The sequence below is a fragment of the Pristis pectinata genome, chromosome 5 (genome assembly GCF_009764475.1).
Source record: "Pristis pectinata isolate sPriPec2 chromosome 5, sPriPec2.1.pri, whole genome shotgun sequence".
In the NCBI taxonomy this organism is placed as follows: Eukaryota; Metazoa; Chordata; class Chondrichthyes; order Rhinopristiformes; family Pristidae; genus Pristis; species Pristis pectinata.
Genome location: NC_067409.1, coordinates 54,433,548 through 54,458,290, shown reverse-complemented (window position 1 = coordinate 54,458,290; position 24,743 = coordinate 54,433,548). Strand labels below are relative to the sequence as shown.

General features: G+C 40.3%; 1 protein-coding gene and 1 long non-coding RNA gene across 2 annotated transcripts; one reads left to right on the top strand and one right to left on the bottom strand.

Annotated features, from left to right (window-relative positions):
* Nucleotides 1-5,675: 5,675 nt before the first annotated feature.
* LOC127570865 (uncharacterized) lies at nucleotides 5,676-10,530 on the bottom strand. Its single transcript, XR_007956413.1, has 3 exons — nucleotides 10,215-10,530; nucleotides 9,082-9,186; nucleotides 5,676-5,818 (listed from the first exon to the last, which is right to left on the bottom strand). It is a non-coding gene; the product is annotated as an uncharacterized LOC127570865 (long non-coding RNA).
* A 1,337-nt stretch (nucleotides 10,531-11,867) lies between these two features.
* On the top strand, nucleotides 11,868-24,474 carry bag1 (BCL2 associated athanogene 1). The gene is made up of 7 exons (XM_052015426.1): nucleotides 11,868-11,999; nucleotides 12,536-12,664; nucleotides 14,789-14,871; nucleotides 16,998-17,111; nucleotides 19,380-19,487; nucleotides 22,424-22,486; nucleotides 24,330-24,474. Exons 1-7 carry the CDS (start codon nucleotides 11,882-11,884, stop codon nucleotides 24,417-24,419), a joined length of 705 nt encoding a protein of 234 aa, XP_051871386.1. The 5' UTR covers nucleotides 11,868-11,881; the 3' UTR covers nucleotides 24,420-24,474.
* The last annotated feature ends 269 nt before the right edge of the window (nucleotides 24,475-24,743 follow it).

The following is a 24,743-nucleotide window of genomic DNA, read 5'->3' as shown; positions in this document are numbered from 1 at the left end:
GGCACCACCACCACTTTTTTAAAAGAAAAAAATTGCCCCACACATCTCCTTTGAATGCCCCCTCTCACCTTAAATGCATGCCCTCTAGTTTTAGACATCTCAACCCTGGGAAAAAAAATTGCCCCACACATCTCCTTTGAATGCCCCCTCTCACCTTAAATGCATGCCCTCTAGTTTTAGACATCTCAACCCTGGGAAAAAGTTATCAGTTGTCTATCAGTGCCTCTCATACTCTTATAAACTTCTATCAGGTCTCTGCTCAGCCACTACTGCTCCAGAGAAAACAACCCAAGTTTATCCAACCTATCCTTGTAGCACAAACCTCCTAATCCAGGCAGCATCCTGGCAAATCTCTTCTGCACCCTTTCCAAAGCCTCTACATCCTTCCATTAATGGGGTGACCAGAATTAAATGCAATACTTCAGATGTGGCCTGACCAGAGTTTTCTAAAGCTGCAGCATAACTTCCTGACTCTTGAACTCAATGCCTCGACTATTAAAGGCAGGCATGCCAATATGCCGCCCTTACCACCCTATCAACCTGTGCAGCCACTTTCAGGGAACTATGGACTTAGGCACCCAAGATCCCTAGAGTATATCAACACTGCTATTAACTGTGTACTGTTCTTTTACATTTGTTCTCCCAAAGTCCAACATCTCACACTTAAACTCCCTGCCCCTACACCACCTCCCTCACCACCATTCAGGGCCCTAGTCAGTCCTTCCATGTGAGGCAGCACTTCACATGTGAATCCATTGGTGTCATTTTATTGCATCCGGTGCGCCTTCCTCTACATCAGTGAGACCCAACACAGATAGGGTGATTGCTGCTTCAAGCACCTTTGCTCTGTCTGCTGTAACAGCCAAGATCTCCCAGTGGCCAGCCACTTTAATTCCACTTCCCATTTCCAAACTGCCGTGTCTGTCCAGGGCCTCCTTTACTTCCAAGTTGAGGCTAGAGGCAGATTAGAGGAACAGCACCTCATGTTCTGTCTTGGCAGTCTCCAACCTGATGGCATCAACATTTCTTTAACTTCTGGTAACCACTCCCCTCTGTCCCTGGCTCTCCACCACCACCTCCCCCCCCCCCCCCCCCCCCCCCCCAACGACTTGCTGATCACCCACACATTTCTCCCTCTGGCCTCTGGTTCCCCACCTCCTTCCCTTTATTCCATGGTCTACTGTCCTCTCCTATCAAATTCCATCTTGTTCAGCCTTTTGCCTCTTCTGCCTATGACCTCCCAGCTTCTCACATCATTCCCACATCCCCCTCCCACCCCCCCACCCTTTTATTCTGGTTTCTGTCCTCTTTCCAGGCCTGATGAAGAGTCTCTACCGGAAATGTCAACTATTCATTTCCCTCCATAGATGCTGCCTGACCTGATGAGTTCCTCCAGCATTTTGTGTGTGTGTCGCTTCAGATTTCCAGCCTCTGCAGTTTCTCTTGTGTCTCCGTGTTTCCATTTTCTCCACACATATCTGCAACTGATCTATACCCTGCTATATCCTTTGGTAATCTACACTATCCACAATGCCACAAATCTTTTATCGTCTTGGAATTTACTAACCCACCCATCCACATTTTCGTCCAAGACATTTATCACAAACAGCAGAAGTCCCAGTACCCTGCGGAAACCATTAGCCATGGACCTCCAGCCAGAATGTCCCATCGGACGCTACCCTCTGTCTTCTATGGACAAGTCAATTCTGAATCCAAATGGTCAAATCACCGTGGATCCCATGCATCTTTATCTTCTGGATGAACCTACCATGAGGGACCTTGTCAAATGTCTTACTAAAATCCATGTAGTCAATATCCACAGCTCTACCTTCATCAGCTCCTTGGAAAAACTCAATCAAATTGGTAAGACATGACTTGCCTCACACAAAGCCATGCTGACTGTCCCAATTAGGTTATGGTTTCCCAAATGCTCATTAAATCCTATCCCTAAGAATCGTCTCCAGTGGCTTCCCTACCACTGATGTGAGACTCACCGGTTTATAGGTTCCAGGATTATCCCTATATCCCTTCTTGAACAATGGAACAATATGAGCTACTCGCCAGGCTTCTGGGACCTTGGCTGTGGCTAGAGAGGACACGAAGATCTTGGTCAAGGCCCCAGCAATCTCATCTCTTGCCTCTCAATAACCTGGAGTATATCCCATCAGGCACTAGGGACTTGACCACCTTAAAGTTATTTAGGGAATAAATAATCTATTTTGTAAAATCAGTATCTTAAATTTCCAGATCTGGATAAAGACAGCTTTATGTAATGCCTGTTTGAATGACATGCTCTTTAAGATCTGGTCATATAAAATCCCTGCAAAACTTTATAATTGTGGTATTATAAATATGTAACCAATGTGCCTCCAGAGTTCCTCTTACTTTGGATGATTGATAAACCTGTTTGCTGCAAGTTTCTATCCTTTTTTTTGTGGGCCAGCAGCACAAAAGCTTCAACAATTTGAAAAGTGAGTGATAAAGACACAGATAAAAGTTTCAGTAGCAAAATGGCTGAGACAGGCAATGTTGTAGAGGACAGAATGTTACATGTCAAACCCAGTTCAGGATAATGTGGTCATGAGCAGTCTGGTTTAGCTGGAAATTAGGCATGAGAAGACTATGAGCTGCCTCCTTGAACTGCTACAACTGACTGAAGTTGCACTCAGTGATGCTTGGTCGCGAGTTCCAGGAGTTAGAACCAGCAATTATGAAGGAATGGTGACTTATTCCAAGTGAGACAGCATGTAACTTGGAGGGGAACTTGCATCCTCATGCACATGCTTCCTTTATCCTTGAAGATGGTAAAGGACATAGGTTTGACAAGGAAGCCTTGGTGCAGTTCTGTAGTGTATTTTGTCAGCCATGGTGTGTCAGTGGTGAAAACAATGTTTAAAGTCATGGGGAAGATGTTTTGTCCTTGATGGTTTTTTTTTAAGTGTTGTTGGTATGCACATATTCAACCAAATGTAATATTTCATTGCATACTTGACGTACCTTGTAGATGATGGGAAGTTACGAGGTTGAATCATGTGGCACTGAATATACAGCCTCTCATCTGCTCTTACAACCATGGTATTTATGTGGCTGGTCCCTTTGAATTTCTGGTCAATGCTAACTCTCAGGATGTTGATGGAGGAATCGGTGATGATGATGAGCATTAATTATCGAGGGAGATTGTCAAATTATGCTTTTTTGGTAATAGTCATTGCCTGGTGGCCAATAATTATATACTGTATCAGACTATGAATGTCTTAATGGTCTTTTTCAGTATGTGGGCAAGGACTTCTTCAATATTTGGGAATTTAAGAATGGAATTGAACATTATGCAATTATCAGTAAACATTTTCATTTCTGACCCTTTTCAGATAGGGGAGGTCATTAATTAAGCAGCTATAGATGGTGAGACCTAGACACTGATCTGAGAAATTCTTGTAGCTGAGGTCACGATGATTGATCTCCAACAATCATAACAAATTTTTCTTTGTGCAGCATATAGCTCCAGCCTGTGATGAGGCTTTCTTTTAATTTCCATTTGGGGTTATTGAAGTCTTGCAAAATTATTATTTTAGGCTGGCTATTCACTTGATAGATTTGTTAACTTCCTCTCTCAATCTTTTCCCACTATTTGATGATTTATATGTGTACCTTTATTGGGATGATGAACCCCTTTGAATGATTTGACTAAATCCAAATGAATTCTGTTCATATCCTTTTTGAAACTTTTGGTTTCTTTCATCATTATGCTATCCACTTCAATTTTCCTCCACCCCATTTCAGCATAATTGCTACAAAGATCCCTCCTTTGTGACTTTGCCATCTCCAGGCTTGTCTTTTCCAGTGCTCTCCATATGCTATCTAACCGTCCGCTGCCATATCTCAAGGCAAGTCCAGTCACCCAATTTACCTGATTGAATGTGGAAAATGGCAGTATCTGGGGTTCAGTGCCTCACATTTAAACCCTTGTCCATGTGTTTAAATCTTTGCTTGCCTTTTCACCTCCATAATCACAATAATTTCTTTGCGCCCGACCTCAAAAGTATTCCTCTCTTCATTCAAGCACTGGTGCTTTTCCTCAGTTGTCAAGACTCCAAGAATTCAGTCCCCAATAACCTCCGCCACACACACTTTTAAATTTCTCTGTTTCTTCTTTCTTGACTACACCTCTGACATGTTTTGGGACTTTTTTTAATATGTTAAATGCACCACATATTGCAAATTGATGCTGTGAGCTTAAACTTTCTGTAACCTTGAAGACCAGGTGTCTCGCAAACAAAAATTTAGCTAAGGCTGAAATGGTGTGAAAAGATGAAAGTCATATTGCCAACTGCACACATTTTCCAGCATGGCAAACTGGACAGTGTCCAAGGCTGGAACTGGCTGACTTAAGCCTACACTTGACAACCACACTGAAATGACTCTGATAAAGAAAAGCTTCTATAAAATATATATTTTAATGTTATTGCAAAACTGACAGACCTAATTGGAACTTCAAAATAAATTGGTTGTTACATGAAGAACTAATGTGTCCTGTCTCTGAAAGGTCCAAATAACAGCAAAATCCAATCAAAATATTGTATTAGTATTTGCACTCTTTCATTTATAGCACCACTGTAGTTAGCCTCTGTTTGATGAGCATGACGTTTCTGCCATTGGTGTGAATAGGAAGTGAATCCAGAAAGTGTTCAACATTGCAATGGTTTTGCTAAAGTTAAAGAATCATAGAGCACAGAAACAGGCTCTTAGGCCCACCGAGTTGAGCATCAAGCTCCTACTCTAATCCCATTTTATTCTCTCCCATTCCCATCAATGAACCCCCCCCCCCCCCACTCCAGATTCTACCACTCACCTATACACTGGGGCAATTTACATTGGCCAATTAACCTCCCAATCACATATTTGGGATGTGAGAGAAAACTGGAGCATTAAGGAGAAGCCCGCACAAACAGAGAGAGAGATACAAACCTCACAGAGGGTCTCTGGTACTGTGAGGCAGTGGATCTACTAGTTGCTCCACTGTGCCACCCAGTACTGCAAAGATATATGCGTACCCACTGAAATTCATCAATATAAACTTGAATTTATAATGACCTATGAATCAATGCAATCAAGAAGGGTATTCATTGTAAATCAATTAGTGACTGGAGCATGCCAGAGCAGGATATTCTCCAGTACCATGCAGAAGGGTGAAGTGCCAGGAAAAATCTGACCAGATCTGAATGTTCTTAGTCTTCCTTCAGCTAAGTACTTCAAAACATTTCTATATGGTTGCTAATATTGTCTATCGATTCAAATTGTTTCACTTGATCAGTTTACAAACTAATTTAAACATAGCTACTTAAATGCCCAAGAATTTAGACATAATCTGACTGCCACTCCCAAATGGGCATAATTTATGTTAACTGATCATTCCAAACTGAAAGTACGTCCAGTTCTGAAGTAGATACTGGTTTGGTGAAGGGACATTTGAAACAACATGTGCCTATGAAATTTCTTGTGTTAGTGGCTTGGAATTCTGCAGGCTGTTTCATTTAATTGCGCACATTATTAGCTGGATGCAAATAATGTGGAAACTCAATAACAAGATGCCTTGTTGTGATTATTTGAATTTACTTTTGACCCACTCTTTATTTTTTATATATATTTTACATTCGTAGATAAGACTGTACCTTATTTTCTTTTATTTGTTGACTTTTTTTGAGGAAGTGCTCTTGCTTTTTGCTGATTTTTCTGTTCTGGAGGATGTGCTCCTTTCTTTGTCTTTGTCTGATGAGTTACCTCTTGGTGCAAATTCCACCAACGGGCCCTGGCATTTTAACTATTTGCAAATTCAACAGAATAAAGAAAAACAATTCAAAACTTCTCTTTGGTGGAACATGACATGAAAAGAATCATTCCTGGAAAATAAATATTTTCAACTACAGTCTTGCCGAGAATTATAGAAGAGGTATGTCAAATGCTTATCTTCCCCTTATTGCCCATGGAATCTAATCCTGCAGCGTTTAACTCGAGAATGGAATTAAGGCACAAGGTCCAAAGCAGACAGCAACTTGAGTGTCAGGCTCAGATAATTTTGACACCCAAACCTTATTTAAATGCCCCTGTACTGATTATTTTATGATGAAGAGAATTCCCTGGAATAGATGGAGATTGGAAGGATTCACTAAATATAAGTTTGGAGTGAGCTCATCAAGTCTTGGGTTAGGAAGGGAGATAACACATCTCCCAGTCCACAAGAAAAGATGTGGTGGAGGGAATGGGAAGTGGAGGAAGACTTGGCGTTAATATTTCCAAGGGCCAATTTTACCAGTCTACACACAAACAATGAAGCTGAAGTTTACCCTGGTCAACATGAAGGGAGTGGAGAGTTAGGACAGCCCACTGGTTTACAGTCTTTGCCCCACTGCTTTTACTGAGGGGAATTAAGGTACAAGTCTAGTATTTTAAACTTAAATAAGAGCAACCATGAGAAGGTGAAAGCAGAGCTAGCTAAAGTGAACCGTTAGACTAAGAGATTAGTCATTTAGATGCAGTGGTAAACATTTAAGTAGATCTTTCAGGAATGCACAAAATGAATACATTCCCACTTGAAAGAAATTCAAAGTTATGAAGAGGACAAAGGAGGCTACAACAGGATGGGAACAGATCTGGCAAATAATGGGAAATGTGAAATGGTACAGAAAGAAAGCACATTATCTAAACAGTGAGAGGATGCAGAGCAATCTGGTTTTCCCTGTACATAATCTATAAAAGGCTATTCTGCAGATAAAGCAAATAATTAGCAAAGCTAACAGAATGTTATTCCATGTTGTTTGGTGAATAAATAAGGAAATTATGCTTCAATTATATAGCATATTGTTGCGACCACATCTGGAGTACTGTGTACAATATTGGTCTGAGTATTTTAAGGAAGGGTGTTAGTGTATTGGAAATAGTTCAGAGAAGGTTTATTAGACAAATATCTGAAATGGGTGGGTTATCTTATGGGGAAAAGTTAGCCAGGCTGTTTGCTGGGGCTGAGAAGAATGAGAAGGGACTTGATTGAAACATGATCCTAAAGGGTCTTCATAGGGCAGATGTGGAGAGGATGTTTCCTCTTGTGGAAAAATCTAGAATCAGGAGTCACTGTTTAAAAATAACTAGACAGTCTCTTAATACTTAGGAATGAGGTTAATTTTCTTTCAGAGGGTCACAAGTTTTTGGAACTCTGTTCCTCACAGTGGAAGCAAAGTCTCTACATTTAAGGCAGATGCAGATAGACTCTTGGTAAGCAAAGTGGTGAAAGATTACTGGGTGTAGATGGAAATGTAGAATTGAGGTAACAATTAGATCACAGTGGTCTGATTAAATGACAGAACAGACTTGAAGGGCTGAGTGGCCTACTGATTTGTATGTTGTTTGTATGTACTTAATAGCCCATAAACTGTGGAGGAGCAAGACCCTAACCTAATGGCAGCCTGATGATATCACCAGTATTTACTGGTCAGCTTAACCACAGTGCGGAGGTTGGCTTCAATGAGATACTGGCAGTAGCTACACAAACACCAAGTGTCAATATATGCTGAAGTTCTACCAATCCTTGGTGCTGTGCAGTTTGAGTATGAGCATGTTGCTATGGAATGTTCAATTTTGTTGGACCACCTGTTCCTCGTAGAAATGTTTGTTCTGATAACCACCTTCAACCAAAATTTAATCAGGCAGTAAACTGCACAGAATGTCCTTGAGGGCCTCCACGAAAAGGAGATGGATGATCCTGTAGGATGGTTCCCAAGCAGCGTGCCTCATTACCAGAACGTTCAAACAAGCACCAAGAATCCGTGCTTGGTGATGGTGAGAAGGGCCCTTCCCATTAGATCCTTTATGCACAGACAGAATCTCAATCCCACTGCAAGTTGTCTGCGAGGTGGCTGTCGTGTGGATGAGACTGTCGACCATCTTCTAGACAGCACATCTACCAAGTAAGTCTTGAAAGGGCTGCAGTGGTTTTTGTTGTGGTTCATTACCAGCAGCTGTGAAAGGCAGGAATTCATGCTCAGAGATGAGCACTGAGACAAACATTGATTGCTGCTGGAAGATCATCAGCTCAGTGAAAGACACACTCTAGTCTGCTTGAAACCTGTTGGTCGTCCAGGGCAAGGAGCTATTCACATCTGAATGTTGCAGACTGGTGCATACTGAGGTGCACAAGTACATGCTGAGGGACACACTAAGTGCAGGTACCAGAAAGGCTCAGTGAGGAAAGGCCACAGTCTAGGGTCAGTCACTAAAGTCAGATGACGGGCATTATTTTCACTCAGACAGCCATGAGTATTTGGAACTCTCTTCCTCAAAGGGCAGTGGAAACACAGCCTTCAAGTATTTCAAGGCAGGGGTAGATAGATTCCCAACATGCAAGGAGGTAATAATTTACTGTGAGTAGACTGCAGTGTGGAGTTAAGGTTACACTCAGATTGAGGCAAGATCTTGTTAAATGGTGGAGCTGGCTTAAGGAGCTGAATGGCCCACTCCTGCTCATAATTCGTATGCTCGTATGTCCTTGACGAATTTATTTAGATGTGCCGTTTAGATGTTTTATCTATTCAGATGTTTTAACACCTTTAGATAGAGGATCATGGCACTGACGGACAGTCCAAGCCATTGTTTCCATTGGGATATGAGAAACAATCTATTGGGTGGTGGATGTGGGCTCTAGTATCTTAGTTATTCAGTTATATCCATTATGTCATGGAAATCAGTTATTTGTGTTTAAATTTGCTGCTCTTGTATAAATGAAGTGCATATCATTCTATTTTTACTGTGTGATTGCTCATCATGAAATGCAACATGATGCTAAATCGTCTAACCATCTTACTTCTTTCTTCCCTTTGCATTGCACTGTATGCTGTCTTGCTGCGTCCAGTAGAAAATGGGCTCCAATGGAGAGAAATCCATTCATGAATATCAACACAGAAGGAGTAAACTAAACAACATATTTATTACCCAATGTCAGTTAAAAATATATCCCCACTCAAGTGGGTACAGATTTGGTCAGGAAACATTAGATTTTTGTTCTGCTGGAATTGTATTTTGAGTCTTTCTCACCTGGAAGCATACTCTGCATTTATTTGGTGATGACATCTCGCCGATAAACTCGCCTCTACCACATTCCTTACAATAGCGGGTCCCACACCATTTACACATATAGGTCTAAATGAAAAGAGGAACATGTAACAGTATATACAGTACCCTACGTTAATATCGATAGTGTTTCATATTCCAACCCAAAACACAAGTAGTTAACATCTGAGAATGTAAACATCACTTCCATATTGTACTGCAGTGTTACTCCTATCTCCGCAATTATTCAATACCCATTTCTTCTATCAGGTATACACGTCTTAACTGCTTTTGCAACCTAAAATATCAATTCTTCTTCTCTACCGTGGGTAAGATTACCCTCCCTCCCTCAAAGGTATATGAAATCATTCACCTTCTTTCCATATTTTACAGAACTAAAACCTCTTAATCCACAGTGTACAAATCTGTTGTCCAATACTCTTACTCATACCCATTATTAGCTATAGAATCATTGACATTTCCGCCCAGCTGAAAGTCATTTGGCCCATCACACTTGTACGTATGTTATTTCCCGACATTTTCTCCCTAAACAGTTCCTTTCTGGTTGCTTTTCCCGTTCCAGGGAGATTCTTAATCGAAGTTAAACATAGAAAAACGTAAAAATTCACGTTCTAATACCCACTCAGTAAACTGATCACTGACAACAGTGTTTCAGTATGAACCTTCTCAAACCTCTTCACAACAATCGCTATAAGAATGCCCGCTCCCCTCGATGTAAATCTGTTTTTTATGTATTGCAATCATAACTACATCATTACTTCCAGGTATCTATCTGTCTTTTCCCGACTATGCTTTCTGCGGTAAAGTGCGGCATCCTAACCAGTTACTGTACTTTTAAGCACTGGTATCAACTTTCTTAAGTTCCTGAAGAGTAACCAGACCTGATTTGAACAATTTCTTCTCCATAATGAAACCCATCCTCTGCAGTATCCTGTTTGCTCACTCCCCCTTTCCGTTCTGTACAGAAACATTAACCTCTTAGTTACAAAATCTTCATCTAATTCTCACCCTTTAATCATTACAGAAACGAGACCTCTCACATTTATTGCTTCTCCATTAAATTTATAATCCACGTTTAAGAGACATAAAGAAGTTACCGTGTTTACTTCAGTACAGCCCCATCTGCACATTTTAAACCTGCCGTCGTCTCTGGACCAGGGGCGGCGGCTGAGCCTTTGGCGAGAGTGGGACCGGGACTGGGGTTTGGGCTGGTGTGGCAGGAGCCCTGGATCCGCGCCAGTTTAGCGTTGAGCCGGTGTTTAGCCTTTGTCTGCTATTCAAAACTGACTTTCAACTCATCACAGTCTGTTACGTTTCACATCGACATGGCACCTGTTAGTGTAAACATATTGACGACTTAACTTGTTTCACAGAAAGATAAACGGGAGTTGCAGCCTGACCCATCCGATATTTTGGATGTAGTTCAATCCCCATACACTGCACCGAGTGCCTGAAGATTTTGCAGCTGCACAAACATTGTTGTCACTCGCAGCTGTCACACGAGGCAGGAAATCTCAGCTCTTGCCACAATTTGTCCATTTTTGGCAACGGAGTCCGAGGAAACTCGGTGTTTGTGCATTTGAACTTTAACATTCACATGGGATATTGAAGTGAACTGAGCTGATTAGTACTGGATAAAGCGGGCCAGTCACTATTTTAACTATGGCAAGGTTTCTGCGCTCTCCCCGTTAATAAAAATAATTATTTTTTAAAAGTAATTTACAAACATAATCACCGCAGGTGTGGTAATTGTGCGCCCGCATAAGCAAAGACGTTAAAAACATGCTTCACATCAGGACATAGGGAGCTGGAACAGATGGGCTGGAGCATGGAATTAGAATTGGAGACAGTAGGGAGGGAAAGGCAAGAGCCATGACCGAGGGCGGATGGAGCAGTTTCTGGAGCGCGAAGGCCAGAGGGAGAACATGAGGATCTAGGGAAGCAAAAAAGCACGGGCGCAAAGGGTTCAGCAGCAGGGGTGGCAATGTGATCCTGTTGGTTGAGAGAATGAGGATTTTTGATGAATTCCTCAATGGGATATCAGTGTTTTGCGTAGCTTCCTCACTTCTAAATAGCTAACCGAGGAGCTACTGAATATTTTTTATAGATAAAATAAGTGCGGAAAACGTTAAGCGTAATTTCCAATCCTGAAACTTTTCATGAGATGCTGGTATTGCAGTCCAGGCATTGCGTGTTCATTCCATTCCATGTATTTCATTAAATAACCGGGGGTTAAATGTAAGTAAACCTTGAAATTTGACGTAGCGATTAGATTTTTTAAAATAAGAACTTAATATGCTGGAAGCATTCAACAGGTCAGGCATTATCAATGGAAGAAGAAACGTAGTTAATGTTTCGGGTCGAAGATCCTTCATCAGAACTCGTCAGTAACTGGAAATCCAAATGCTGCAGATATTGGAAATATGAAATAATAGAAAAAACAGTAACTCGGTTCACAGATACTGTGTGACTGAGTGTTCCTAATTTTCTGCTTTTAATTTCAGATTTCCAGCATCTGCAGCATTTATGATTTTTATTTTTGTATTCGATTTTGTAGTTTTAATATTGTTTTATTGCCAGTTGCTACCGGTGAAGGAGAACATAATACTCAGAGCAGCTGCTCCCTCGTTTGTGAGAGGGACGAAGGTTTCCTGCCTGCATCAGGCAGGTCCACTCAACACAGCCCTTTCCACCACTCTGGTTACAACCCCCCGCCCCCATCCACATGTCCGTCCCAGAGCGGCCGGCCTTGCCCCGCACAAAGATGGCGCCCGCTCCGGTGCTCCTTCACGTCCGCGCGCCCGATCGTTTCCGCCGCGAAGCGGAAATCGTGCGCGGAGCAGCGATGGCCGGCGATGTGGTGGGGCTGACCCTGATACACGGTAATGGGAGAACCTGCTGCCTGCAGCAGATGGCGGGAGTCGTGGCCTTCAGGGGGATGACTGACCACCGTGCCCGGGCTGCGGCAGCTCTTCTGCAGCACGGTTGCAGAACCCACCCTCGCCAGCTTTGAGCCCACAGGCAGCAGGGCGGGCGGCGGGCACGACCCCGGCCCTCGGTGCACCGCTTCTGGCTGCACGTCGAGTCCGGCTGCATCCACTTCACATAGCTCGGCTGATCTGCAAACGCATCTGTATTTAGAGAGATTTGGGGCGGTGGAATAGAGTAATCTTTGGGGCAGCTGATGTGAAAACAGGATAAAGTTCTTTTGTAGCCGATGAGCAGTCGTCGTGAAAAGAAAGGGACGCAGGGAAAATAAAGAAACAATACATTTTAAACACCACCCCTAAATGTCATTGTTTTGCAGTGTATGAGAATTGTGGCGCTGCAGTATAGCTTGCAAAAGCCGTGTAATATAGTAAGTAATAAAATACAGTGCAAAGCTCTCTACTCATGTGGATGTGTATTTCATTATTAGGTAGTTCTAAACATAAGATCGAGATTTCAGCAGAACGGGAAGGTTGTGAGCCGACGCTACAGGACATGGCAGCAGTCATTGCGCAAGTTACGGGGGTACCCCAGCAATTGCAGAAACTAATTTTTAAAGGTCTGTGTGTTCTGCTGCTAGAGTGCAGTGTTCATTGATAACTTGCTTTAATTGTTGGCTATTATTGAGTGATCTGTGTTCCCAAAGTTTGGCTCATCTGTGAATTAATGATAAGGATGTTTAGACACAATTATCAAAGTTTTGTAATAGAAAACTTGTGACATGGGAGGCCATTCGGCCCAAGGGTGCTAGTTTTTTTTTAAAAAAACGGATTCACCAGTCTAATTCGACCTTTCAATTGAATGCAGAATTTACTAATAGGCTGATTATTTTACCCCTGCAAGTTCAACATGCTTTGAACTTGAGCTGTCTTGATGTAACTTCTAGTAGTGGTATGGTTTAGAATCGAACTGTCCAATGGGAAGAATGCCTATGACAATGTTTGGTTATGCTCCCCTCCTCCATCCTTTATTCCATGGTCCACTGCCCTCTCCTACTGGATTCCTTCTTCAGCCTTTTGCCTCTTCTACCCATCACCTCTCAGCTTATTACATCTTCCCCCTCCTCCCTCACCCACGTACCTTTTCCCTCTCACCTGAACTCACCTATCACCTACCTCCCCCTCCCCCTCTCCCTCTCCCTCCCCCACCACCTTATTCTGGCTTTGCCCTCTTCCTTTCCAGGCCTGATGAAGGGTCTCGGCACGAAACGTCGACTGTTTATTTCTCTCCATAGATGCTGCCTGACCTGCTGAGTTCCTCCAGCACTTTTTGTGAATTGCTCCAGATTCCAGCATCTGCAGAACTTCTTGTGTCTTGGTTATGCTCAGACAACTTGTAAATGTGGTGGGGATGCCAAAGAGAAAAAAAGCTCCATTCAGTTGCATTTGCATCACTGACTTGTTTGCAAATATTTGCAAACTGAATTTCTTGCATTATGTAAGTTTTATAAAACATAAGATGGTTTAAACTTTAAGGTTTTATTAGTTATACTTGAAGCCTCTCAACTCAATGATCCATAATTCAGATGATTATATATTCTGATTTGAATCATGTCCTTAAAACATAGTGAGATTATCAAAACCATTGAACCTGTCATCCAGTATGGTATTATGTACATGGTAATACAAAAAATCAGTTTTAGCAGGTTGCTTCAATGGCCAAGGTGAATCATCCATCTAGTTCAACATTGTATGGAGGCAATTTTAATCTCCAGACCATGTTTGGCTACTGTCTGCAGATAACATCACTTGGGCAGCGAAGTGGGGCTGCAGGTAGTACAACTGTCTCACAGCTCCAGCAACCAAAGTTTAATTTTGACTTCTAGTGCTATCTGTGTAGTTTTCACATTCTCCTTGTGACCTCGTGGATTTCCTCAGGTGCTTCAGTTTTGTTAACTAAATTGCTATTGTAAGTTGCACCTAAAGTAGTTAGTTGGTGAGAGAATACTTTCCAGGGAAATAAGTGTGGGAATGGGGTTGCTCTGAGAAATGGCTTAGATTGTATGAGCCAAATAGCTTCTTGGTGGTTGGTCTACTACCTGAAAGTAACAGCCATTCAGCTCCATTCCACAAATGATTTTACCTCCTCTGCTTTAATTGTTTTTTTTTCTTTTTTTTAATCATCTCTAGAAGTTACACCTCAGCCTGAGATATTATGGTGCGCAATGACTCTCCTCCCACTATTTAATTGGATAAGTAAAGAATACCACCTTTCACTCTGTCCCGGTACTCTTAAGACCAACAAATTGCTTCGGTATCCCAAAGCAAAATAGCGCAGATGCTGGAAATCTGAAATAAAAACTGAAAATGCTGGAAATACTTGGTAAGCAAGGCAGAATTGGAGAGAGAATTGGAGTGCCTCAGGTCAATGACTTTTCATAACCTGAAAAGTTAACCTTATTTCTCCCTCCACAGATATTGCCTGATCTGTTAAGTATTCCCAACATTTTCTGTTATTTCAAATCACTAGGCTGTACTTGGTGAGAGCATCCAACATTTGGAATACCATTCCTTTTATAATTCAAAGGCACATGCTGACTGTTAGTCCAGTATTTTAATAGGCAGGGTGCCAAAAGCTTTGAGATACTTCAAATATTGCATGCAGATGATCAACAATATTGTTTCCTAAAATGTGCTAGCGGAGGTACAACATTTTAATATTTCCTATTTTCTGTGTCATGTAGGTAAATCTCTTAAAGAGATGGAACAACCATTGTCAGTTCTTGGTGTTAAAAATGGCTGTAAAATAATGATGATTGGTAAAAAGGTACAAATCTATCTTTCTATGCTTCAAATAATTTTCCAGTCAAATGTTTTAGAAAATCTTATAAGACCTTGCCTGAGCTTTGTCAGACAATTTGTATATTCCAATTTATAAAACTTTTTTCTGTGTTCTTCCTTCACCTGTTTTTACCTGGGATAGCTCCATGTTTTAGCCAGTAGAACAGACCAACTAACTGGTCTGAGGTTCTAACTTCATAAAGTACAAAACGATAATCTGGGGTGACTTAGCCTGTGCTGATTCCCATTTACTTTGATGAAATAGAGCAACACTGAATGTTCTACCTCAACCTAAATACTAGGGGGAGGAGTTATGCTGCAAACTAATGTCCGACTCAATCAACATACCTGTATGTTACACACAGTCACTGCAAGAATTATTTCCTGATTAACACCATAACCTGTGCTCTATCTGACATTTTGTCCAGTGTGAGAAACTATAATGCTATTCTTTCTGGTGAGAAGAAGAGCAAAACAATGTTTTAAATTGTAATCAGTAAACATTAGTGTATGCTGTTTCTGCCATGAAACAGAAAGTTCATATACAGGTATAGCAAGCATTAGGAAGACACATACTATGTTGTCTTTTATTGCAAGTGTTTTTATTGAGTACCAATGCAGGAAGTCTTGTTGCAACTTCAAATGTTGGATAAGACTTCACATGCACTGCTGTGCACAATTTGGCCACCATACCAAGGAAGGATGTATGTCGTGAAGCAGCATACATTCACTAGATTGATTCCTGGCTTGAGAAATTGAGTGGGATGGGCCTATGATTGCTGAGTTTAGAAGTACATGAGGCAATCTCACTGAAATATGTAGCTTCTGAGAAGGTAGGTGCTGAGATGTTGTTTCTAAGACATGTCTAGGACTGGGGCCATAATCACGAGATAAAATATTGATTATTTGGGATGGAGAAGATGAGACATTTCTTTACTCGGTTGCAAATCTTTGAATTTCTCTGCATTAGGGGACTCACTGTTCCATGGTTGAGTATTTTCAAAGTTGAGATTAATACATTTTTGGACACTGATGCACTCAGGAGTTTTGGGAATGTGGACTTGAGTTGGATCAAACAATTTAAGGGACTGCATGGCCCTCTCCTATTTCTTGATGTCAGCTTAAATGTCAAATACAATGAATTTCTAAAACTGGATGTTTGACTTTCATAATTTAAAATTATCTTATAATCTATCAGGATGTTAAATATTATTTTGATGAAAAATCAATGATACTGCAGAGTCAACTGGTACCTTTTATTGTGAGAGTTATTAAAGCTCCTGACCTTAGTTTAAATGTTTTGATCTTCCTGCAGCCCTTGAAATTTTATGGTAATTGGTATTAATGGCACGGCTGATTCATTTATTTACATGCATAGTGCTTTGCTTTGGTTTATCTTGTGGCACTCATGCCTCTGGATCAGAAGGTTATTATTGTTGACTCAAATTTCTCGGGAACTTGAGGACTTCCATGCAAGTGTGGAGGTGCTGAAGTTGGGGGCAGCCATTTGTTTTTTTTTGCTACTAGATTCTATTGCTGGACCCCTTGTGGAATGTAAACTTAAAAACAAATAATAATGTGTTCTCTACTCATTACAGTGGAAAGCAAAGGTTGTGAAGAACTTTATTTTACTAGTAGCAGTTTCAAGTGACAAAATTATTGACAGCTGGATACATGGCTTAGCTGCAAAAGATTTTATTCAGCTTGTTTGTGAGAACTGACCCTTGCACTGATTGCACTTTCTGGGCCAGTATTTGGGCTGGTACTTCATGACAGTGTTGAAGGAGAATTATTAAGATGCCGCCCCTCAAATGAAACAATAAACTAGGACCTAGTGTCTGTTCTACTGGTTGATAGGAACAGTAAAAAAAAATTTAATTTGGAAAATCAGGGAATTTTGGGCAATATTCTGCAGTTACCAAACATTACCAAAGGCAGATGCAGTGGTTAATTTAATCAGTGTTTGTGGTAATTTGTTGCATGAAAAGTAGATACATAGTAATTCAGTTTTTAATTTTTTAAAAAATGTAGTACTTTGAGTTCTTTGAATAGAATGCTAAGTCCTTAATGAACCAATCCATCTCGATTTGGTTGTTTTCTCTGAATTCACAGAACAGTCCTGAGGAGGAAGCTGAATTAAAGAAGTTAAAGGATTTGGAAAAATCCATAGAACACTTATCACATAAACTTGAAGAAATTAATGCGGAGCTGACAGGCATTCAGAATGTGAGCATCTTTTTTGCTTCTAAACACCTTCCTCCCTTTGCTATCTCAAATGAAAATAATGAAGCTGCTGTATTGGGATTGTTTGTGCTCGTGGTCGCTGGCAGTAGTGTGAGATACATGGTTACAGTTTTCACTCCTTTTGGGACAGTAGGTTAATATAATGACCTGGATTTTGTAACATGGGGATTTCAGTAGAAACTCTAGACTTGGGTAGACAACTATAAGCTCGGTCAAAGACCTCAGTTTTTAAGGATGTCTCAAAGCAGAAAAGAGGGTTTGAAAAGCAAAGGAATTTAGGGAGTGAATTCCAGAGCTTGAAGCCTTGGCATCGAAGGGCAAGGTTTGGGTATGGTCATGAGGTCAGAAGTGGAAGGAAGGAAGGCAGAGCTGTTGGAGATTACAGACATGGGGTTTGGGGGTTCAAAGCCAAGGATGGATTTGAAAATGGCAGCCCTGTTTACTTAGGAGCCGAAATAGGTCTAGATAACCCCATAGTAATGGGATGTTGAATGAGGGAGGTTGACCAGGACAAATAGTCAGGTTTTGGTAAAAAGTCAAGGAAGAGGCAGGTAATGAGTTCAGGCAGTAGTAGGTTTGGGCAATGTTATGGTAATATGTGGTTTTATCATGGATACGTGGTCTGAAGCTCATCTTATGGTCTGATGCAACATCAAGGTAGCAAAAAAAATCTGTTCAGTCTTGAATTATGAGTCAGAAGGATAGTCAGTGACTAGGGAACAAAATTTGCTGCAAGGATTGATGACTTTGGATTTGGTTTCTTCAATATGCATTCAGAAGAAAATTCTACTCATCAATACTGTTTGTTGGATCAGCCGTGACAATTTGGAGACAATGTAGGGGTCAATAGAGGTGCTGGTGAGGTAGAACTGGCTGTCACCAATGTAGGTGTGAATGCTGTTACTGGGGTGGTATGTAAATGAGAAATGGATGGCCAAGTATATGTCAAGTGGACACGAGATTAACATCATGGGCATAGGAGGAGAAGCCATTGTTGGTGACAAGTCAATGAGCTGCTTGTATTTGTTGCGATTATGGGTGGAGAAGATGGTGGAGATGGGTTTAATGACGGTTTGCAGTTGAGCAAATATGACATAAATGGTGAAAATCAGTATCCTCAAGATAAAGGTCCTCTACCCACTGCTCTGCAGTACAGCTTTGTGGTGAGACTCTGGAGAATGTGGGCCACTTCTGGCCTCTTGGGAGGCACCTCTTAATGAAGGTAGGCATCAGTGATGAAATCCACCATTGCTGTCAATGCATCAGCACAGCCTTTGGTTAACTGAGGAAAAGGGTGCTTGAAGGTCAAGACCAGATCTAGCACAAAACATATAGTTTACTGGGCAGCAATGATCCTTGCCCCCCTATATGCTTCTGGATGATCTACGGGTGGCTCCTCAAGTCACTGGAAAGATGCCACCAACACTGTCTCTGCAAGATCCTCCAAATTCACTGGCAGGATAGGGGAAACATCAGTGACCTCTCTCGGGCCAGCATCCTAATCCTTAAAAGCAAATTGTTCCTCTTGTTCCCAGTTCTGACAAATAATTGTCAACCCGAAGAATCAACTCTGATTCTTTTTCCGTAGATGGTGCCTGATCTGCTGAATGTTTCCAGCATTTTCTGTTTTTATTTCCGATTTCCAGCATCCATCGTTTCTGGATTATTTTGTTGTTCACATGCCTGAAACCAGACTCTTGAACTTGATTTTAAGTTATGTCATGGGAAGAAAAGATTCAAGGTTAAGTTCAAACCTCATTGGAAAAAATGCAACATCCTGCTGACTCTTGGGAGTTCCTGACCCATGATCACTGAAAGTGGAAAAGGAGCATTTTGGTGTTGAGAACCTTGAGTCCATGCATTGGGGGTACACAGAAGTCCTGCATAAACAAGCAGTATACCATCTCACAGAGTACCCACCTACACTGTCCTATCAGGTATTATCTGCCTCAGCTGTGGAAGAATCTAAGGTTCTCGCATTAACTTATCAGTCACCTCAGAACTCTCAAAACTGGAGTGGACGCAAGTCATCCTCAATCCTGAGGGACTGGCTAAGAACGGGAAAAGGGTCTCTCTATCTCCCACACAGTGGTATGGCGTATTCATGTCCAATGCCATTGCTTTAGCCTAAGGAGCATGTAGTTTTGGAAATTTATTGAAAGAATGTTTTGGTTTGGCATGTTATGTTGGATGTGTGAATGTGCTGTTGAGGAAGAATTTTGAGTTGATTTTTTTTCTCTCATCATCCAGGGGTTCTTAGCCCGTGATCTCCGATCCGCTGCATTAAGCAAGTTAGAGAAGAAAGGGAAAAGCATATCCGAACAGTATATGAGGTTTCTTGAACAGATTGATGCGATGGTGGGTAAGAGAATAAGCGACAGTGCTTATTAATGATTTATCCATTAAATTGTTGTTTTGAGGGTAAATGTTGATTAATTAAAAGAGTGCTTCTCAGTAGTTTAAATTCAATGTTTTCTATCCAAGGCATTAAGTTTAAACTGTTCATCAGACACTTTTTTGAAATTTGCTTTCAGAGTGGACAGGACTTTTATTAATAACTTTTGAAACATTTATATGTTGAAAAGTGTAAAAATACTTATGGACGAGTTAGCAACAAATTTTGAGACAAGATAAAGAAAATGTGTTGTTGAATTTTAGATAAGACAGGTAATATGTTTGAACTGCTAGTGCTACAATTAACTGTTCATGCAGTGTGATTTCTTGGAATTTATAATCCTACTTTCCAATGTATTCCACAAGGAGGTAAATAAATATAGGTATGATCATTGTTAAGTGTCCAGTTAAGTAGCATTTCTCTTTGTTTAAATATAAGTTATACCTCCTCAAATTGTCAGCAAATTTTTAAATTTCATTGCAGATAATTTGACATGGGATATACAACCTCTCAATTTAGTTGAATCACACAGGTCCATGTGAAAATTGTAATTATGCTATACAAAGATGGTTTGGATTTGTGGAGGAAGAGTAAATTGTCCAAATTGAACGGGAACTTACAAAATGTGTGGTAGAGACAAGTGCCTGGGAACAGCTACCAGATATAGAGTGGGGAAAATAGGAAGATGTCAAGTATGGATTCACAAAGGGAAAATCAAAGTATTTTCTTAATGGTGAGAAATAAGGTGCAATAGAGACGCATGGTATCCATATATACAAATTGGATCCATGTAGGGATTAAGTAATAATGTGGTTATGTTTGCAACTGGCATTCTTGAGGCCTAGGCTAATGATCCAGAGATATGTTTAAATCTCATCATGGCAGCTGAAGAATTTACATTTAGTTAATTAATAAATGTTGAATAAAATGCTAGTGTCAGTGTGAAACTACTGGATTGTTGTTTAAAAATCCAACTGGTTCACTGATGGCCTATGTGTAACTCCAGACCCACAGTACTGTGGTTGACCAAACCATAGAGTTGTATCAAACTGCTGCAAGCAAGCAAGAAGGGGGCTCCCCACCACCACATCAGGGGAAAAACCGGATGGGCAATAAATGCTGGCCTTTCCTTTAAGAAAGCTGAAGGAATGTTGGCATCCATCTCGAGTGCTGGAATTCAAAAATGAGGAGGTAATATTTTAGTTGTACAAAGCCGTGATCAGAACTCATCAAGGGATATGGAGCAAAAGCAGGTAAATGGAGTTGAGGCACAATTCATCCATGATCTGGTAGAATGGTGGGACAGGCCTGGGAAACTGAGAGACTGCCTCATCTATGATTTGCCTCCATTGCAACTTTGCCTATGATACTCAATTCCATTTATCAATAAACCATGTACATTGGGCGTTATTTTCCAGAGGACTTGTCTGCTAATGTTTTTATTTTTTTACTGAAAATATGTTGTGTATTTTTTTAAAAAGCACTAATGTGATTTTTTTTTGAAGTAATAAAACATCCTTCTTGGTACTACTTGACATTTAACAAACTGATTGCAATGAATGTCACTGTTTACCTTCAGTTGATTGATACAGAAATCTGTACAGCAATATGTTATATTCTTAGCCCTAAAAGTTGTACCTGCTATTGTGAATCTCGGATTGATACCATATTTTTGTATGTATTTAAGCTAGCACCATGCTTGTTGGTTAAACATGAGATGATAGAAATTTCCTTAAAAAATTATGAAACTGATGAGTAATTGGTGATGTTTTGGATAGAGGGAGGTTACCTAAGGCAGGATATAGATTGGTTGCAAAGTTGGGTGGAGCATTGGCAGATGGAATTTAATTCTGACAAGTGCAAGGTGATGCATCTTGGGAAGTCAAATAGGGGTAAGACATAAATAGTAAATGGTAGAGCACGAAGGAATATTGATGAACAGAGAGACCTAGGGGTCCAAGTTCATAGTTCCCTGAGAGTGGCAATACTGATCAATGGGATGGTCAAGAAGGCGTATGGCATGCTTGCATTCATAGGTCAGGACATAGAATGTAAGAGCTGGGATGTTGTGTTACAACTTTACAAAACACTGGTTAGGCCATAGCTTGCATATTGTGCCGTTCTGATTGCCACACTACAGGAAATATGTGATTGTGCTGGAGAGAGAGTATTCACCAGGATGTTGCCTGGATTGGAGGATTTTAGTTATGTGGAGAGATTGGATAAGATGGGCTTGTTTTCCCTGGAGCAAAGGAGGCTGAGGGGGTGAACTGATAGAAGTATATAGTTTTATGAGAGGCATAAATAAAGTGGCCAAAATCTTTTTCCGTGGTAGGAGTTTTGAAGGGGGTTTGATGGGTAATTTTTTTTTAAAAACACAAAGAGCGGTTGATATATGGAATACGCTACCAGAGGTGGTGGAATCAGATACAATCACTACGTTCACCACAGCATTTAGACAGACACTTAAATAGGCAAGACGTGGAAGGATAAGGTCCTAATGTGGGCAAATGAGATTAGTGTATTTGGAGAAAAAGGGTCAGCATGGACATGGTGGGCAGAAGGGCCTATTTCTGTGCTGTGCAACTCTATGACTCAATTAACAATGAACACATTGAAAAAAGATACATTTTTGAAGCACATTATGTAGAGGTCTTTGGTTTCATACTGACAGATGAAATCAATGCTATTTTGATTCACGTAATCTGAAGGAACATGCATTTGAAACTCTTAGGATTGTAATCTTGGAAAATTTTGAGACATATCGGATAGCAATTGTGGCTTAACCCCTCTTTCAGGAATGTCTAAACTAAGCTTAATTTAACCAGGAATAAAATTCAATTCATGCAGTTTGTGATGTTTATTCTCTACAAATAAAATATTTTAATTTTATTTTCAGAGTTTTCCTGATGACTTTACTGACTGCAGACATAGAAGAAAAGGTCTGGTAAAGAATATACAGGTGAAATTTTCTTTTTGTGTACTTTGGTTTTCTTTCTCCAATAATAGGTGTTGATTCCTAGACTCACACTTTGTTCAGAAAATGCTACTTGGAATTCACAATAGCATGTGCAACTGAGATATTTGTACAGACGGGAAATATCCACAGCAATATTCCCAGAATCCACAATATTATGATTTGTACATATAGACTGTTGTGTGTACATCTAATGTGGAGCAGTTATCAACAAGATTAATAAAATGTTCAGTGGCATGGCCAGGGCTAGGATTTCATTACAAAAAATCCAGACCTAAATCTGGAGTGGTCATAGTATATTTGTTCAAAATCACAGGAAAATTGACATACATAGAAGAGTCACAGAAAGTGGTACATATACACACATGATTGTAAACAGATGTACAAGAGAATTACACCAACATACATGGTTCAATCCTGCACCCCCCATTAGGAAGCTATACTCAGTTGAAGCTGAAGACAGAATCGGGATCTCACAACTGCTTCCCTACAGTTAGGCAGCCAGGCTGATTTGAAATAAATAAGAGACAATCAACAATCACAGATTAGTAAAAGTCACACGTGTGACTAAGGGCCAGCCTTCTGCACAGTCACATCAGTGGAAAAAAGTGGTAATTAAACTGTACAATGTCAAAGTAGGGTGCTAGAATCAGAGTGGAGATGAGGTGTGAGTTTTTTATTTATTAATTTCTTGGCAGGTGAGCACTTGTTCCAAATTGTCCTTGAGAAGGTGGTGATTAGTCATCTTGCACTGCTGCAGTCCTTCTGGTGAAAGTACTTTCACAATGCTATTGGATGGAATTCTAGGATCCAAACCCAATAATGAAGGAATGCAGTGTATTTGCAAGTTCAGATTGCATGTGACTTAGAGGAGAACCAGTAGGTAGTGGTGTTCCCATGTCGCTCTGGCTGTTGGATTTTGTGGGTTTGTGATCCTGGTGTCAAAAATCTAAAGTACAAGGAAAAACTATTGGGTTTGGGTTTCTCTACTTGTAAAAGGGGGATCTAGGAAGTGACCTTGGAGATAGATAAGAGAATCAAGGAATTGTATAATTTGAAATGCCTTGTATGTTAAACACTTTGTAAATTTTTATGGCAATATTTTTTGTAGTATGTATTAATTTACAGTTTAGTTTTATGAATCTGAAATATTTATAATTCAAGTAATGAAGAGATATTACATATCAAGTGTGAGATGGAAGGTGAGGAAATAAGAATTTGTACTTTTATCAACCGTCATTGTTCCAGTATCTGGATACTTCAAATTTGCTGCATTTACCAGTCTGAGACCTGGTAGGTTCAATGTTTGATCTGGCTAGGAATAACCTAGTTTATATTTTCTGGTTCTATCTCCCAGTTCAGAGATGTCTGAATTAGAGTGTATTCAAGTATTTAGTGGGTAAGTACGAGACTTGAGGAAATTTGATGGTGCCCTGAATTCACCTACATGTCAGGCTCAATCACATATTCCTACTACTTAGGTACTCATCCTGCAACAGCAGCAACTGAATAGAAAGATATTTCTGTTCCTCTTAAGCCAACAGCAAAAAGTGTTGCTATTAAATCTGTGCCCTGCATTGCCAAGGAAGGGTATGTGCAGTTCTGGCAGCAGAATGGCTATTGACTGTACAGACTTGTGTACTCATTGACTAATTAGGAATACAATTGAACTCTCATTCCTTGTCAGTAATACCATATTTGTTTGACCTCTTGTATTATTGGTAGCCAGGGCACAATATTTTCAACATTTTGTCTTTACTTAAAAAGAAATAGTAACCAAAATGGTGAATAATGATATTACCTCAATGACTACTTTTTTTGGCAACAGACTCACTTGGCTCAGTGTGACATCATTGAAGCACACATTGCACAGGAACTAGAGAAACTTCAATCAAAGAACTTTGCTCTTGCTGACTGACTTTATGAAAATAACAAGAAGCCAACCAACCCACAAAACTTAATTTATTATTTACATCAGTTTGTAAATTAAGAATAGGAAACTTTGCAATAAATGTAATCAACTACTTTCCTGGAGAATTATCTGTAACAACTGTAATTTTGTCTTCATTGTGACTCCAGAATGTTATCTTCTTTCCTGGGTTTATTTTAAAATACTTTAGTGTTATTCATGTCCAATAATACCTGAACTTATGACCAAAGTAAATGTATACCATTGCTTTTATTCGAGCAGTGCTTGCATGTGGTTACTCAAAATACAATCTGTATTTAATAAAATACTTCA